Source organism: Mauremys reevesii, unplaced genomic scaffold (genome assembly GCF_016161935.1).
Source record: "Mauremys reevesii isolate NIE-2019 unplaced genomic scaffold, ASM1616193v1 Contig64, whole genome shotgun sequence".
NCBI classification, from domain to species: domain Eukaryota; kingdom Metazoa; phylum Chordata; order Testudines; family Geoemydidae; genus Mauremys; species Mauremys reevesii.
In genome coordinates, this window is record NW_024100878.1 from 288,279 (window position 1) to 304,634 (window position 16,356).

General features: G+C 44.5%; 1 protein-coding gene across 8 annotated transcripts in view; it reads left to right on the plus strand.

Moving 5' to 3' along the window:
- LOC120394543 (F-box only protein 16-like) overlaps positions 1-16,356 on the plus strand; it is a 49,311-nt gene that overhangs the window by 23,685 nt on the left and 9,270 nt on the right. For 7 of the 8 annotated variants that reach the window (XM_039518761.1, XM_039518762.1, XM_039518765.1 and 4 more), the window contains 4 exons: positions 813-1,019; positions 2,497-2,661; positions 3,445-3,677; positions 9,593-9,698. In XM_039518761.1, the coding sequence (XP_039374695.1) occupies positions 813-1,019; positions 2,497-2,661; positions 3,445-3,677; positions 9,593-9,698 (711 nt within the window). Of the gene's footprint in view, positions 1-45; positions 267-812; positions 1,020-2,496; positions 2,662-3,444; positions 3,678-9,592; positions 9,699-16,356 lie in introns of those variants that run through there. The other variant, XM_039518758.1, reaches the window with a different exon arrangement.

A 16,356-nucleotide genomic window follows, 5' to 3' on the forward strand; every position in this document is an offset into this window, starting at 1 on the left:
GCTCTCCCTTTCCATCTTTTACTGCTTACAAAAAGAAAAACATACTTCATTGCTGCCGCTCTACTAACCCTGTCTACACGTCCCTAGCCCAGCTCTGCTTATGGACTGTCTCACTTTATCGCCCTCTGTCCCAATGAATTTGTGATAGATTGATTACCTAAATGTGCTTGTCTTCCCACAGGTAAGGCCAGAACTTTTTAACCCTTTCCATGCACGTCTGTCACAGGCATGTTGTCTTGGAGGTGCTAAGGAGAGGCAGGATGGAGGTTTGGGTCCTAGCTGGAGATGTGGGTTCAAGTCCCTGCTCCCTCACAGAGTTTCTCTGTGATCTTATTTAGGCCATTGATTTTAGTGTAAGTTAGGAGCCTGAATGCCTTTGAGGTACTGGGCCTTAGTTTCTCTATGCTTCAGTTCCCCTTAGGTAAAATGGGCATAATAGTATTTCTCTACTGCACAGAGGTGTCCTGAGGCTTAAACACTATATACATGAATGTTTTTACTTCCGTGAATAGTCCAATTGAAGTCAACACCCAGGACTGCTGATGGGAATAAAGTGCCTTACACACACAAGTATTTCCAGATTTGTGCCCTGGAAGATGGATCTTTAAAGATGTTAAGTCACATGTTGCATGCATTTGCAGTTTCTCTTAATTTAGCCTTTACATTTGTCTGTGATTTCCACATCCTTTGCCCTGGAATGATTCACCAGAAGTGATGGCATATGTACTTGCGTTTACCTTGCCTTGAATATTAATTTTATTTTTTAAAAGCTGTATCTCTGGTGCCACAAAACCTGCATTTCCCTTTTTCAGTTTGACAAGTGGACAGATGGTCAGAGGCGAAGGATCCTAATAGATTTGTTGGAACGCTGCTCCCTGGCGCAGCAGAAATTCTGTTCTAAGCAGTTGCAGGACCGAGTTCCAGTTGAAGCCCTGGATTTCACCACAAAGCTTCCCAGAGTGTTGTCTTTATACATCTTTTCTTTCCTGGACCCCAGGAGTCTCTGTCGATGTGCACAGGTAAAAAACAGCACGTATCTGGAATGTAAAAGCTACTTTCAAGTTAGTTAGATATAGAATATCAGGGTTGGAAGGGACCCCAGGAGGTCATCTAGTCCAACCCCCTGCTCAAAGCAGGACTAATCCCCAGACAGATTTTTGCCCCAGATCCCTAAGTAAGTGGCCCCCTCAAGGCTTGAGCTCACAATCCTGGGTTTAGCAGGCTAATGCTCAAACCACTGAGCTATCCCTCTCTGCCAAGCTAGCCTTCCCTCTCAAGTCTCCGCTTGAGAGGACCTGTAAGGAAGCATCTGATTTTTACAATATACTTGTGCCAGTGGCCTTCATAACAGTGCAAGAGACTCTTTATAAGTGCCAATGTAGAGGGAATTATTTGGCTATATAATCTAGTGCACAGAATTGTTGCAAGATCGTGGAGGAATGGACTAGATTATTTCAATGATTCTAGGATTTAAGACAGTGTAAACATTGTGGCCAAGATTTTCAAAAGTGACTAGTGATTTTTGGGTGCCTCCATTTTCAGGAGCCCAACTTGTGACACCTTAAAGTGCTGATTTTTCCAAAGGTGAGGGCCTGGCCCTCTCTGAAAATCAAGCCCTTTAAGGCACCTGAAGTTGGGCATCCAAAATAAATAGCTGCTTTTGAAAATCTTGCCCTCTTGTCTTGTCTTGTCTTGTCTTGCTTTAAAAATCTTTTGAAATGCATGTATTGTGCTGTGCGCTGGCTTCGGGGGAGCAGAAATGCTCAAGGTGGAGCTTCTGAATAAGACGCTCAGTGCCAGGGGGTCTACGTTGTCCATGCACGGCCAGGAGGAAGCTAGTTTTGGAAACGACTTACCCAGAAAGGAGGGCCTCAGCAGTGTCAGTAGTGTCACTAATGAGTAAGGAAGTTAATGGTGCATTTAGCCTTAGGCTTGAAGATATGCCATGTGCAAAGTAAATGCCTGGGAAAGTATATAGCAGCACACAGCCCTGGTGGAAAAACCTTCAGAACTGGCCAGTCCAACTTGGGGGTCTTGTTTTTTTAAGATAGAAAATAGTGAAGGATTTGTTCAGGCTGGAGCCTGTTCACGTGGTGGCAATGCAGGGATGTTTCCTTGGGCAAATTGGTTTCTTCCCTCCTGGCCTGTAACCTCTGAGGGTCACCCTGGTGCAGAGGGCCAGCTGGTGCAAGGCCTCTGCCCCACATAAATGCCACTTAGACCCCACCAACAGGGCTCATGTGTCTCATGGACGCCTCAGCATGCATCAGCATGGGCCATACCAGTGGGGCTTAAGTGGGATTTAAGCGATGTCTGGGGCTGGCTTTCTGCATGGGGTGAATTACACAGCAGTCCCTGCCCATTTAAATTAAACGCATTGCTGGGTTCCAAGACCTGTGATGTACTCTTGCAAGTGGTTGACATGGTGGGGTTCGCAGTCTGCTTTATGTTACATGAGCGTGTAAGCCGAAATAGTTACACCTTTGACATTCACAGGTGAGCTGGCACTGGAAGTACCTGACAGAGCTGGATCAGCTCTGGATGCTTAAGTGCCTGCGTTTTGGCTGGTACATCAACTTCTCTCCGACCCCCTTTGAGCAGGGAATCTGGAAGAAACACTACATTGAGATGGTGAAGGAGCTTCATGTGACAAGGCCCAAGGTATCTCTGTTGCTCTGGGAGACATGGGATGGTAGCAGAGAATATCTGAGCGTCAGGGTTGCTTCTGTTGGTTTGCCTCTCACTGCATAGTATCACACTTGTCAAACCAGAAGAGGATTTGCTACTTAAAATTACTGCTTGGTGCTCGATATCATTCATTACCATGCAATATGCTGCTCCACTTTCCCATCCTCCTGGGGAGGTGAGTCAAGCTCTTCCTAGCAACGAGGGAAGATTGGTCCCATTGACTCCCATCCCCAATGCCTCCCCCTGCTCCCCCCACCTGCCCTTTGGGGTAATGTTGTGAAGATTCCCCCTCCTGCATTTTGGGCCCTGTGCCTCTCCCCCAATACTCTCCTCCCCTTCCCCGCCTCGATTTGGGTCTCCCCACAGCAGAGGGAGAGAGAAGAGATCCCAACATCATCCCCACCCCCATCAGCTAAGCTCTGGGGAGGGGGCAGTGATTTGAATTACATTCCTTCCAAGACTTTATAGGAGACTGGGGTGGGGGAAAAGCAAAATGCCTGTACATTGGCCTGCTCTCTGGGTGTGGAGATGGTGACTCTCTCACTCTCTCTGTATCCAGACGCCACGTGTCATTAGATACCATTAGACAGCACCCTCGTATCCCTCCCCCAAAGCTGGCAGATCTGTCAGCTGGGAAGCCGCGTGTTCCCTGATAGTAATTTCTTTATTTTGAGATTCATTACTAACGATGCCCAGTGGGTGGGAATGTGGCTGGGTGCTGAGGTTTATTTCCCCCATCCATTTCTCTCTCGCTAGACCCCTCCAAAAGATGAATTCGTGGTCATTGATGTCCAGCCAATAGCAAGAGACGTCCCAGAGACAAAACTATCCCCTTCCTCAGTTTTCCAATCAGCATCTGTGCTAGGAAAGAGGACAGACAAGGAGAAAAAAGAGCTCCCACCATGGCGGTCCTCGGATAAACATCCCACTGACATTGTCCGATTCAACTACCTAGACAACTACGATCCCATCGAGCAAGTGAGGCAGGCGTAAGAAGCTCCCGTCCTTCCTTTCTGCATTTTCTGTGGCACGGTAAAGGTAGCTGGCACTAGTAGGAAGAAGGAGGCTATTGGTGTCTGCTCAGGGGCATTTCTGAATAATGCAACAAGGTTTAAGGGATTGTGCAGCTCTCACTAAGAGAGAAAAATAAACATACTGCTGGGAAGCTAATGAACACGTTATCGATGTGGGACCGTGATGGCTCAAAAGAGATTTACATGCATATATCTAAAAAAGAACGAATAGCACCTGCAGTTACACTGTCTAGGATAGACTTACAGGAGCAATGAGTCCTCGTGCTTCAGGGCGTTATCTGGTCACCTGCTGGGGTCAGAAAGACACTTTCCCCCGTGGTATAATAACTCACAGCAAAGCGCATTCGAGAGGTTTCATGGTTTCTGCTGACACATCTAGCAGTGGCTATTATTGGAGAAAGAATAATGGCTCAGCTGGACCATTGGACTGTCCTTGTGCAGCAGTTCCTGGGAAAAGAGGCTGAAGAGTGTCTTGAATCCCACCCCCAGCTATGCATCTGGGGAGAAATTCATCCTTCTGCAGTGGGCCAACAAAAGTCCGGTAAACCAGGTAAGTCCCAATGAAACCCTCAAAGTTCATTGACTTTGTGTTGGCCCTCTGCAGTTGTGAATTTCACCCGAGGTGCATAGCTACTGTGAGTTTCAGTCCTACCTAGTACCCGTATGGGCTAATGGTAATGTACCTGCTTTGGTTCTTTTGAAAATAGTTATGCTGGATGGACCCGTCCTGGACATTTCAGAAATTCCCCATCTCCTAGTGAAATCCTATTATGGATCATTATCTTTAATCCGCATCACCTCGTCCTAGGGTTTAACATTGCTTCAAAGAGCTTTCTGCATTCAATTTCACCCTCTTTCTTTAACACCTTTCAAAAGCTCAGTCTCATCCTTCTTGGTAGAATTGACTGAAGACTTTATTAACCTCCTTTAACCGAGATGCTTGTCCTTAAAGATGAATATTACTTTTTATTTGTAGTACACCTCTACCCCGATATAACACCACCCGATATAACACAAATTTGGATATAACGCGTAAAGCAGCGCCCGGGGCGGGCTGCACACTCTGGCGGATCAAATCAAGTTCGAAACAACGCGGTTTCATCTATAACGCAGTAGGATTTTTTGGCTCCCAAGGACAGCGTTATATCAAGGTAGAGGTGTAGTAAATATTTATATTATGGTAGGATTTACACTATTCAGTCTGGATCAGGACCATGTTATATTAGGGGCTGTACAAAATCAAGAGACATTCTTGCTTGGAAGGGTTTACAATCTAAAGACACAATGAGGCTAAGGGATGTGTCTACAACATTCAAACAGATGGAGTAGGTTCTGAGTCGCTAAAGGTGCAATAAGTATAGGGAGTATTTTTCTTCCTCCTGGGCAGGGTTTGAACCTGTGAACCATTTGTGCTAGTGAGAATGTTTTCGTGTGTAATGGTCTACCAAGCCCAGCTGTAATTACCAGGGATTATTTCAAGGAGAGAAATGAATTCTATGACATTTGCTTGTTTATCAAAGATCTACCTTTAATATCACTTAAGCTGTAAGTAATTGCTACCACTTGGTCTTCTCCATGATGCCCGTTCTGGTTACGCAGTAGCACAAGTGTGCTGGTTTAGGTATCAATGTGACTTTTCGCTTGAATAACCCATAGTTAGGTATTTCTTTCCATGGATCGATCACTGTCAGAATCCACCACTGCAGTACTTTCTCTGAGCTACTCACCCTTGAGACTGTATATCGTGACCACCATCCTTTAGGCTCAGGAAGACTGGCTGAGACGATGCTGGCGATTCTGGTCCCTGATCGGTCAAAGAAATTCTTGTGGAAGCAAACCAGGCCCTCCCGCAGGGTCGAAGTTGCTTACTATTATTTACTGTTTGTATTAGCATAGCATCTAGGAGCCCTGGGCACAGACCAGGACCCCACTGCACCAGACACGGTACGAGCACGGAACATAAAGTCAGTTCCCGCCCCCAAAGCGCTTGCAATGTAAGTACAAGGACAATGGATGGATACAGACTTCTTACCTAGCTTCTTATCACTCAAGGCCAGTTGTCCTAGGAAGTGACACACCAGCACCGGGTACTGTCACTGGGTAAACCCTCTGTTTTTAACCTCCATGTGGTCATGTCAGCAGCATGCAACTGTTGTTTGTCAGCGGCATGGTTTGGTCCTGGAAGGCAGGGTGTAGGGGGCAGGTGCTGTGGGGGGGGGAGGTCTGAGTCACATCTGCACGTGAATGCAGCCCTTGCTCTGCCCCCGTGTAACTTCTCTCTGTTTTTGCATATGATTATGTTTAATATTGCTTCATAAGTGTGCCTGCTGCCGCAGAGTGAGAGAGCAAACCAAGACCGAGGTCTCAAACTCCCAGGCTGTTTTATGCATTGATCTGGCCTCCTGTCTTTTTAAGATGTAAGAAAATAAAATGTTTCTAGTCTTTACAGTTTGAAAAAAAAAACTTTCTAACCATGACCCGATTCTGTGCCGTCCTCCTGAATCCGCAGACAGATTGAAACCAAAGTTCTTGAGAGATGTGGGAACTACTCCCACTCATCATCATAGGGTGTTTTAATTCAGCAACCTGTTGCCATTTAAATGGTAACATTGTAACCAATTTCACTGCGACTCTTTGTAGCAGAAACATTCAACTAATCCACTCCTTCCCCATCAGTGTCCTGGAGGGCACAGCTATTAATGGTGGAGTCCTGCTGGGCTTCCATTTCTCCACTCGATTCTCAGTCACTGGGACCAGCTAAGGCAGTGGGAAAAAACAAGCTGCTTTCTGGGGGGTCCTTCTTGCTGTCTGGTCAGTAGGGCACAACTCTGTATAAAAACAAATGGACTGATGGGGGTCACTGGTTGGAGTGCAATCACAGACAAGGCTTAAAGGGGCTTCATGAAAGAGGGGGTGATAGAACTTTGAGCACATTAAATGAGAGGCATTGGGACATGTGGGGTGGGGTGGGGTGGAAGATGACGCAAAGTCAGGCGGGAGTGAAGGATACAGAGGGAGAAGTGAGGAAGAGTGGGAAGAGAGACAAAATGATGGCAGGAGTTGATTTATGGATTGCCTGGAAGGTATTATCAAAATTCCTTGGTGGAGTTATAGCTGTGATTTATACTGTTGCGTATCTGTCTGTGTAATCTGTCATCATCGTGATATCTCTCAGGTATACTTTCTATGTCTTGTTTTCTACCTGAATCTTCCAGGTAGCCTTTCACTTAGGTACAAATGAGAGCAGATATTAGTGAGGGTGGTTTTGTCTATTCTAGGGCATTAAGCAATGTTGCAAAGATGAAATGATACATTTTCATAGGAGACTTGGAACGGAGTCAGCAAGCTGTCCAAGATCTCTCTGGCTATGTTCTGACTGGGAAGGAACACGAGAGTTTCTTTAATCCATTTGCACAGTTCTGCTGGAAGGCATCTGGTGTTGTGCAGCTTGTTGCCAATAAATGAACAATTTCTCTCCCATTTTATCGTGGATAAAGAATTCTGATTCCAGTGCAGTGTTGGAATCCTGCCAGGTGTGTGGCCCAGTGACTCAGGAAGGAGTCCTGCTACTTCTCATGATGGCATGTCAGCTGAAATGAATGCTGGCCCCCTCATTCTGGCCTCTGGAAGCTAACACTAACTCAGATAATTTGTAGACACAGGCAGGCTCTAAAAACAATTGCATATTGTGCCGGAGCGTTTAGCCAATAAGAAAATAATTACTTGAAGTAATTGTTCTGTCAACAGCCTAGGCCCAGCTTCTCACAGAACAGGGATCGCTCTTGTGTGAAGGAACTCCACTGCACTGGACCTGTTAATTGTGACATCACACCCTGTCACTCAGATCTCTCTACCGCTAGCCCGGCACTCATCATTTGTCGTGGCTGTGCAGATTAAACCGTGTTTTAGAGACAGGCAGATGGATAAACTCTGAGTAGAAGACTGGGCTGTCACTGTTTCATTTCTTCATAAATCCTTTTTTTTTAATAATGTATTTTAAATTAATAGGCTCATATGGGTGCTGTCACTACCCTTTACTGGACGGAATCAGAACTGCCCAGCCATGTTTCATAGGCTCAATACTTTTAACAGCTAGTTAAGATTCTTCTTTGGCTCAAGTGATAGGAGCCTGTGGTTTGGGACCAGGAGAACCTGAGTTCTGTTGAAAGCTGACCAAATTCTCCACAATGAATAATGTATTAGATGGATTTTACCTCTTGGCTGTCCGTAAATTGTCTGCAAACAGTTTGATTTTCTTAATTTGTTATTTAAAGTCATGTGTCTAATAAATTCTGAGAATGATTCTTGGTGTTCAGATTGTCTGTGAGCAGTTCCTTGTGAATATGCAATATCTGAACTGTGTGTGTTGGTTTTGAAGGCTATGCAAGTCACATGATGGATGAGTGAAACTCTTAAAATCAGGTTTCTGGCATGAAGTCATATGATTTTGAATTCAAAATGTTCCTTTTAGGCTTTTATTTGTTCGTAAGATGAGATATTATGGTGATGTGTGTGGTATAAGAATCTGGACAGAATAGGAAACTATAGCCTTAAATTTTGCTGTTTCTGTGGAAAATTCTGCCTGTGAAATTATTCATTAGACTACTTGCAGAGACTGAACACAAAAGGAGAATCAATGTAGGCAAAGCAAATTTGCTGAATAACCTGCATGAATATTTGCAGAAAATTGTTTGCAGTATTCATGTGACTCTGGTTGTGTCCTTGCTGTTGGTGCGAAGTTCCAGGCGGTCACGGGGTGCAGCATACTGGCTGCTCTGAAGTCCTAGGAAACCAGGTTTGGTACAATCATGTAGGGAAATTTTCTGTCGACCAGATTCAATATTCCTTCATCCAGCTTCCAGAGTGTAGGAAATTCCCATCCTGCCAATTGATTATAGTAGCTTTTATAACAGCTCCATATAGACACACACAGAAGAAGATTTATCTGGTTGTATAAACAATGACTCATAGGAGAGTCTGGCAGACTGGGGCCTCGTCTATACTACAGGCTACATTGGCTTAACGAAAGGTGTGTTCTCAAATCAATTTAGTTAAACTGGTGCACACCCCAGCTGAACATTTATTTATACTGATTTAGTTGAAGTCGGTAAGGAGTCGACTCATGCTAACTTGATATAAGCCTCGTTTAAATTGATTTTGAGTGTTCACACAGGGGTTTGCATCAGTTTAACCTAATCAATGTGAAAACACACCTTTAGTTAAATCAGTACAGCTTGGAACGTAGACAAGGGGTAGAAGCCAGCTTAGTTTTATGGGGCTGGTTCTTCACTCCCTTGCCAGTGTATTTGGCACCCACTTTGCACAGGTGTATGTCACTACACGAGGTGCCAGGGAGTGGAGAGTTAGGCCTGTGTAGTTAAGATGGCCTGTACATTAAATGTGTGCAGTATTAGAACCCACATTTCAAAAGCATCTTTGTTTTTGCCTTCTGGTAAATGACTGACGCTTCATTTCACACAGAGAGATGCAGGGAGAGAGGTGTGATCTATTACAGTACATTACAGTACATTACTACTTTATTTTGTATGTTTAATACAAACTGTGTCCCGAAATGCTTTAAAGAGTTACATTATAGTAATGGAAGAGAGCAGCTTACAGGTTTAGATAGGGCAAGGGAGAAAACAGGAGAGTGGATGAGCCACAGAGATACAGGAAGACTGTTACAGATGGCAAGTGCTGCAGAGAAGAAAGCTCTCAAGCCTACATTGCATGAGAAGGGATTGGGGAGACAGATGATATTGCTAGCAAAGGAAGCCTGGACTAGATCTGGGTTATCTCTCAAGTTTTCTTTGTATTTCAATAGGGATTTCCCCTCTTCTCAGTTAACACTATTCCTTTCCACTTTGCAGTAGAAAGAAAGGAGGAGGACTAACCCCAGACCTCAGCCGGCAAGCATTTGAGAAAAAAAGGAAACCGAGCTGTGCATCTTATAAGCTTCGGAAAGCAAAATCACTGGCAAGTACCTCTAGACCCTGACTTTATCAACACAGGGCCTAAGGCCTGTTGGCATCACAGAGACTTGGTGAGATAATACGCATGAATGGAATATTGGTATAGAAGGGTACAGCTTGCTCAGGAAAGACAGGCTGGGAAAAAAGAGAGGAGGTGTTGCCTTATATATTAAAAATGTCTATACTTGGACTGAGGTTAGATGGGAATAGGAGACAGACTTGTTGAAAGTCTCTGGGTAAGGATAAAAGGGGTAAAAACCAAGGTGGTGTCATGGTAGGGGGTCTACTACAGACCACCTAACCAAGAAGAAGATGTAGATGAGGGTTTTTTAAACAACTAACAAAATCATCCAAAGCACAGGACTTGGTGGTGATGGGGGAATTCAACTACCCAGACATCTGTTGAGAAAATAACACAGCAGGGCACAGATTATCCAACAAGTTCTTGGAATGTATTGGAGACAATTTTTTATTTCAGAAGGTGGAGAAAGCTACTAGGGGAGAGGCTGTTCTAGATTTGATTTTGACAAATAGGGATGAACTGGTTGAGAATTTGAAAGTGGAAGGCAGCTTGGGGGAAAGTGATTATAAAATGGTAGAGTTCATGATTCTAAGGAATGGTAGGAGAGAGAGGAGCAAAATAGAGACAATGGATTTCAAGAAGGCAGATGCTAGCAAACTCAGGTAATTGGTAGGTAAGATCCCATGGGAAGCAAGTCTAAGGGGAAAAACAATTGAAGACAATTGGCAGTTTTTCAGAGACATTATTAAGGGCACAAGAACAAATTATCCCACTGTGTAGGAAAGATAGGAAGTATGGCAAGAGACCACCCTGGCTTAACCAGGAGATGTTCAATGATCTAAAAATCAGAAAAAGAGTCCTACAAAAAGTGGAAACTAGGTCAAATTACAAAGGATGAATATAAACAACTAATACAAGTATGTAGGGACAAAATTAGAAAGGCCAAAGCACAAAACGAGATCAAACTAGCTAGAGACATTAAGGATAACAAGAAAACATTCTACAAATACATTAGAAGCAAGAGGAAGACCAAGGACAGGGTAGGCCCATTACTTAATGAGGGGGTGAGGGGGAAACAATAACAGAAAATGTGGAAATGGCAGAAGTGCTTAATGACTTCTTTGTTTTGGTTTTCACCAAGAAAGTTGATGGTGATTGGACATCTAACATAGTGAATGCCAGTGATAATAAGGAAGGATCGGAGGCTAAAATAGGGAAAGAACAAGTTAAAAATTGCTTAGATAAATTAGATGTCTTCAAGTCACCAAGGCCTGATGAAATGCATCCTAGAATATTCAAGGAGCTGACTGAGGAGATATCTGAGCCATTAGCAATTATCTTTGAAAAGTCATGGAAGACGGGAGAGATTCCAGAAGACTGGAAAAGGGCAAATATAGTGCCAATCTATAAAAAGGGAAATAAGGACAACCCGGGGAATTACAGACCAGTCATCTTAACTTCTGTACCCCAAAAGATAATGGAGCAAATAATTAAGCAATCAATTTGCAAACATCTATAAGATACTATGGTGATAAATAACAGTATGGATTTCTTCAAAACAAATCATGTCAAACCAACCTGATAGCTTTCTTTGACAGGGTAACAAGCCTCATGGATGTGGGGAAGAAGTAGGCCTGGTCTATCTTGGGGGGGGAGCGATAGCTCAGTGGTTCAAGCATTGGCCTGGTAAACTCAGGGTTGTGAATTCAGTCCTCAAGGGGGCCATCTAGGGAACTGGGGTAAAAATCTGTCTGGGGATTGGTCCTGCTTTGAGCAGGGGGTTGGACTAGATGACCTCCTGAGGTGCCTTCCAACCCTGATATTCTGTGATCTTGACTTTAGTAAAGCTTTTGATACTATCTCATATGACCTTCTCATAAACTAGGGAAATGCAATTTAGATGGAGCTACTATAAGGTGGGTGCATAACTGGTTGGAAAACTATTCCCAGAGAGTAGTTATCAGTGGTTCACAGTTATGCTGGAAGGGCACAACAAGTGGGGTCCCACATGGATCAGTTCTGGGTCTGGTTCTTTTCAATATCTTCATCCATGATTTAGATAATAGCATAGAGAGTACACTTATAAAGTTTGTGGATGATACCAGGCTGGGAGGGGTTGCAAGTGCTTTGGAGGATAGGATTAATGTTCAAAATGATCTGGACAAACTGGAGAAATGGTCTGAAGTAAATAGGCTGAAATTCAATAAGGACAAATGCAAAGTACTCCACTTAGGAAGGAATAATCAGTTGCACACATACAAAATGGGAAATGACTGTCTAGGAAGGAGTACTATGGAAAGGGATCTGAGGGTCATAGTGAATCACAAGCTAAATATGAGTCAACAGTGCAACACTGTAGCAAATAATGCAAACATCTTTCTGGGATGTATTAGCAGGAGTATTGTAAGCAAGGCACGAGAAGTAATCATTTCGCTCTATTCCTTGCTGATTAGGCCTCAACTGGAGTATTGTGTTCAGTTCTGGGTGCCACATTTCAGGAAAGAGGTAGACAAATTGGAGAAAGTCCAGAGAAGAGCAACAAAAATGATTAAAGGTCTAGGAAACATGACTTATGAGAGAAGATTGAAAAAAATGGGTTTGTTTCGTCTGGAAAATAGAAGTCTGAGAGGGGACCTGATCAAAGTTTTTTCAAGTACATAAAAAGTTGTTACGAGGAGGAAGGAGAAAAATTGTTCTCCCTAACCTCTGAGGATAGGACAAGAAGCAATGGGCTTAAATTGCAGCAAGGGAGGTTTAGGTTGGACATTAGGAAAAACTTCCTAACTGTCAGGGTGGTTAAGCACTGGAATAAATTGCCTAGGGAGGTTGTAGAATCTCTATCATTGGAGATTTTTAAGAGTAGGTTGGACAAACACAGTCAGGGATGGTCTAGATAATACTTAGTCCTGCCTTGAGTGCAGGGGACTGGACTAGATGACCTCTTGAGGTCCCTTCCAGTCCTATGAGTCTATGATTTTAAGTCTATTACACCAGGGACATGTTTGGCCCAAAGCATTTCTATAACCGTAGATATCGCTGGTGCCTTGATTCACAAATAGACCTGATCAGATTTTGTTAACTGTAAACTTTTAAAACTGCGATTTTCTTCCTTTCTCATAACGTACATTTTAAATCCCAGTTCCAGTGCTGTCTAGGAGGAGCCATTCTACTATTAGGAATGATTTCTTCCGTTAACGCATTGTAATTAGGTATAAAGCAGAACCACTTTAGGAGAAAACTTGCTGATGTGGGGCCAGATTTATGATTATTAATTATTATTTGTCTTGCAGCAATGCCTATAGACCTTGACTAGCTCAGGACCCCATTGTGCCAGGCATTGTACAAACATATACTAAATGACAGTCCCGGCTCTGAAATGCTTAGAGCAGAGAAGCTTGATGGCTGCTCCAGCGTGACTGTGTTGGCCAGGGGGAGACGGTGCAGGGAACATCTTTCTTCCCTTAGCAATTCTGTGCAGGCAGCTGTGCTGCCTGGGCCTGATTCTCCTCTCACTTACTCCAGCCAGACTCCCTTACAATCCAGAGGTCAGTGGAGTCACACTGGTGTGAGAAGACAAGGTGGGCTCCCTGAGTGGGTGGCCAGTGTAACCCACAGGGCTGTGTGTTGTGTCCCCCTGTGTGCCTGACCCACGGAGGGTGCAAGTAAAGCCGGGCTCTTTATCTCGAGCTGTAGAGACTCATGCTGCTAGCTCTGGAGGTCCCCATTTCTGTCCCCAGTGTGATAAGATGGTGGTTGTCACATCAGCTGCACTCAGTGTTCCTGAGGGGCAAGATCCTGTGCTCCAGCCGGTGGCATCAAGTCTGTGCTGTGGGGGGAGGGGATGCAAATGCTACATCTGTTCTAGTTTAGCAATTCCCACGGGGAGGATGCTCCCCCATTCTTTGGAGGCATCATACCAGCTCATGCTCTGTGAAGAGCCCCCAGGGAAGCCAGGGGGAGCTTCCTCCTGTGAATTGAGGGTTCCAAATCTGTTGGTCTCATTGAGTCTCCTCCCGAGAGTCAGATCTATTCCCTTTGTCGAGTAGCTGGTGCAAGAGGCTTGCATGCTGAGCTACTCCCGATTTGCACTAGTGTATGTGGGAGGAGAATGAGGCTGCTGCTGTCTGTTCTCATCTCTGTCCCCGAGTAGCTGTGTCCCCCTCAGGCAGCTCACTTCCCTGCGCTCAGCTTCCCCAAGTGTAAAACGGGGATTAATAGACCTGTCTCCCAGAGGCGTTGGGAAGCTTAATCCCTCCATAGTGCTGAGCGGGTTATAACTACCAAGAAAGAATTTGTGCTTGTAAAGCACTTTGAGGCTTTGGGAGGAAAAGTGCTAGGTAAGTATAAAGCATTATTCTTAAACATACCACTCAGGACATGTTTAAATAAAACAGTTCCAAACAGAGTCCTTCAATAGCTAAGCAGCTGCTGTTTCCTCAGGTTTTAGTCTCATTTCTTTGGATCCAGTCCTGCTCTCACAAGAACCTAACTAGAACAGATCACACATCAGTGGCAAAACTCTGAAGCCCAAAACCTCAAAGGTATTAAGTCCCTCTGAAATCAATGGAAGTTAGATGCCTAAATATCTTTGAGGATCTGGTCCTGACTCACTTCAATGGATACGGGAGGTAATTTGCTGTGTAGATATTGATATTTTTATCTGCGGTTCAGTTAGTTCCTGTAATACCCCGGATCCAGACATTTAGGCTGTCGACACGGCGCACTGTACAGCGGCACAGGGGAGTATTTTTTCACACCCCGGCCCAACAAAAGTGCTAGTGTAGACAGTCTTAGTTTCTGCACTTTATAAATACTGGATCCGTTTCTCAAGATTCTGGTATCTTTGCCTAAAGCAGTCTCTTGCACTCACAACTTTCCATCATCACTGTCTGATCTCTGTTTATACTTCGTGCTATTGCATTTTGTCAGAGTGACCAGCCCTTAGCACCACTATGAAAGCAGTACCAGAAAGGCAGGCTTCCAGAAAGCATCCTAAAGATAATCTTTTGTGGATATGGGCAACAAATAGCTGCTGGAATAAGCAGATTCTGGTGAGCATTTTTTTTTGCCAACTTGGAAGAATGATCCCCAAGTAATGAGAACCAGACAACCCATATGTTCCAGCCTACAAAGGAGATTAACAGTAAGATCACTAAGGCTGACAGGCATTTATTATTCTTGTGCAGGTTATTTTCCTAGCTCAATTATGTCCTTTATTGTACTGGTTGCTCTAGTTAAAGTTTGTCAGCCTTTGTCTTAGAAATGCCATTTTCCAGGGCTTTATAATACAATCTCAGGAGTTCCATTTCAACACGGCCATGATTTGACCTTTGTTTTATTTATGGAGCCGTTACAGAATCAGTGAAGTGATGGGCAAATATCCTGAGGGTTTTTCGGGAAGGCTTTGAGCTCCTGCCATGACATAGTCCCCATGGGATGCTCTCCATTCCTGAGGGTGGCCCTAGTCTGCACCCCTGAGTTTGGGAGGCACAAGCCTTAAGCCCATCCACCAGCGCAGGGATGAAATTCTCCCCAGTAGTGTCAATGGGAGTTTTTGATACCAACATCATCGTCAGCAGGATAGGGGGTGGGGAATGTGCACACACATCACCCGAGCTGGGCTGATTGCAGCTTAGAGGACCTAAGGTTATATCTACAGCTGGCAGCTACCAGAGATCTTCCTTTAGGTCAAGCAAAATGTTCACAAAGACATCTTGAGCAAACAGAATTCTTGTAAGGACTGAATCTATCCTTCAACCATCTGTTTTACCAGCCTTTGGACTGGAATAGGATTTGACTCTCTATGGTCCTTATGCAGTGATCTGTGGCCACTAGAGGTCCTCTGGCCATCCACTGACTCCCTCTCCACGCCTGGTCTGCTCCCAGGTCCTTCCTCCACGCCTGGCCTATAAGGAGCTGGTACAAAACTCTACTGTTCTGAGCCCAGCAGATGCAGAATTCCCAAACACTTTCTACAGCTGCCATCACAGTAACATCTGAGTGCTTCACAAACATTGAGTTTATCCTCCCAACAATCCTATGACTACTTGCTTCACCACAACACCAGCCATCCTTCTCTTGCACAACTGCAAAAGTACTGCTGTGCTGAGTCTGCCACAGCCCCTGTACACAAGGTTAGTATCATCTCTAGTCTCTCTGCTTCAGTTTCCCAATGTGTAAAATGGGGATAATATTACACTACCTCACAGGGGTGAGTGAGTTTTAATCAGTTAATGATTGTAAAGCAGCTCCTGAAGATGCTATAGAAATGCCAACTATTACTATTAAATATGATAGTTGTTGTCTGTAAAAACGCTTGGAAGATTAAAAGCACCATCTAGACCAGGGGGCTGTTCAGCACAGCATTACTGTATTGAAATCAGTGAAGTTTTGCGGTGGTGAATCAGGCCCTGCAAGCATTATTAATACGTAAATACATTACAGCAATCACAGGGAAGATGGGAATTTACACCAGACTAAATCAGTACTAACTCCAGGGCCGCCCAGAGGGGGGGACAAGTGGGGCAATTTGCCCCGGGCTCCGCAGGGGCCCCCACAAGAGTTTTTTGAGGCCCCTGGAGCGGGGTCCTTCACTTGCTCCGGGGGCCCCGGAAAACTCTCGCGGGGCCCGGGCCCCCGG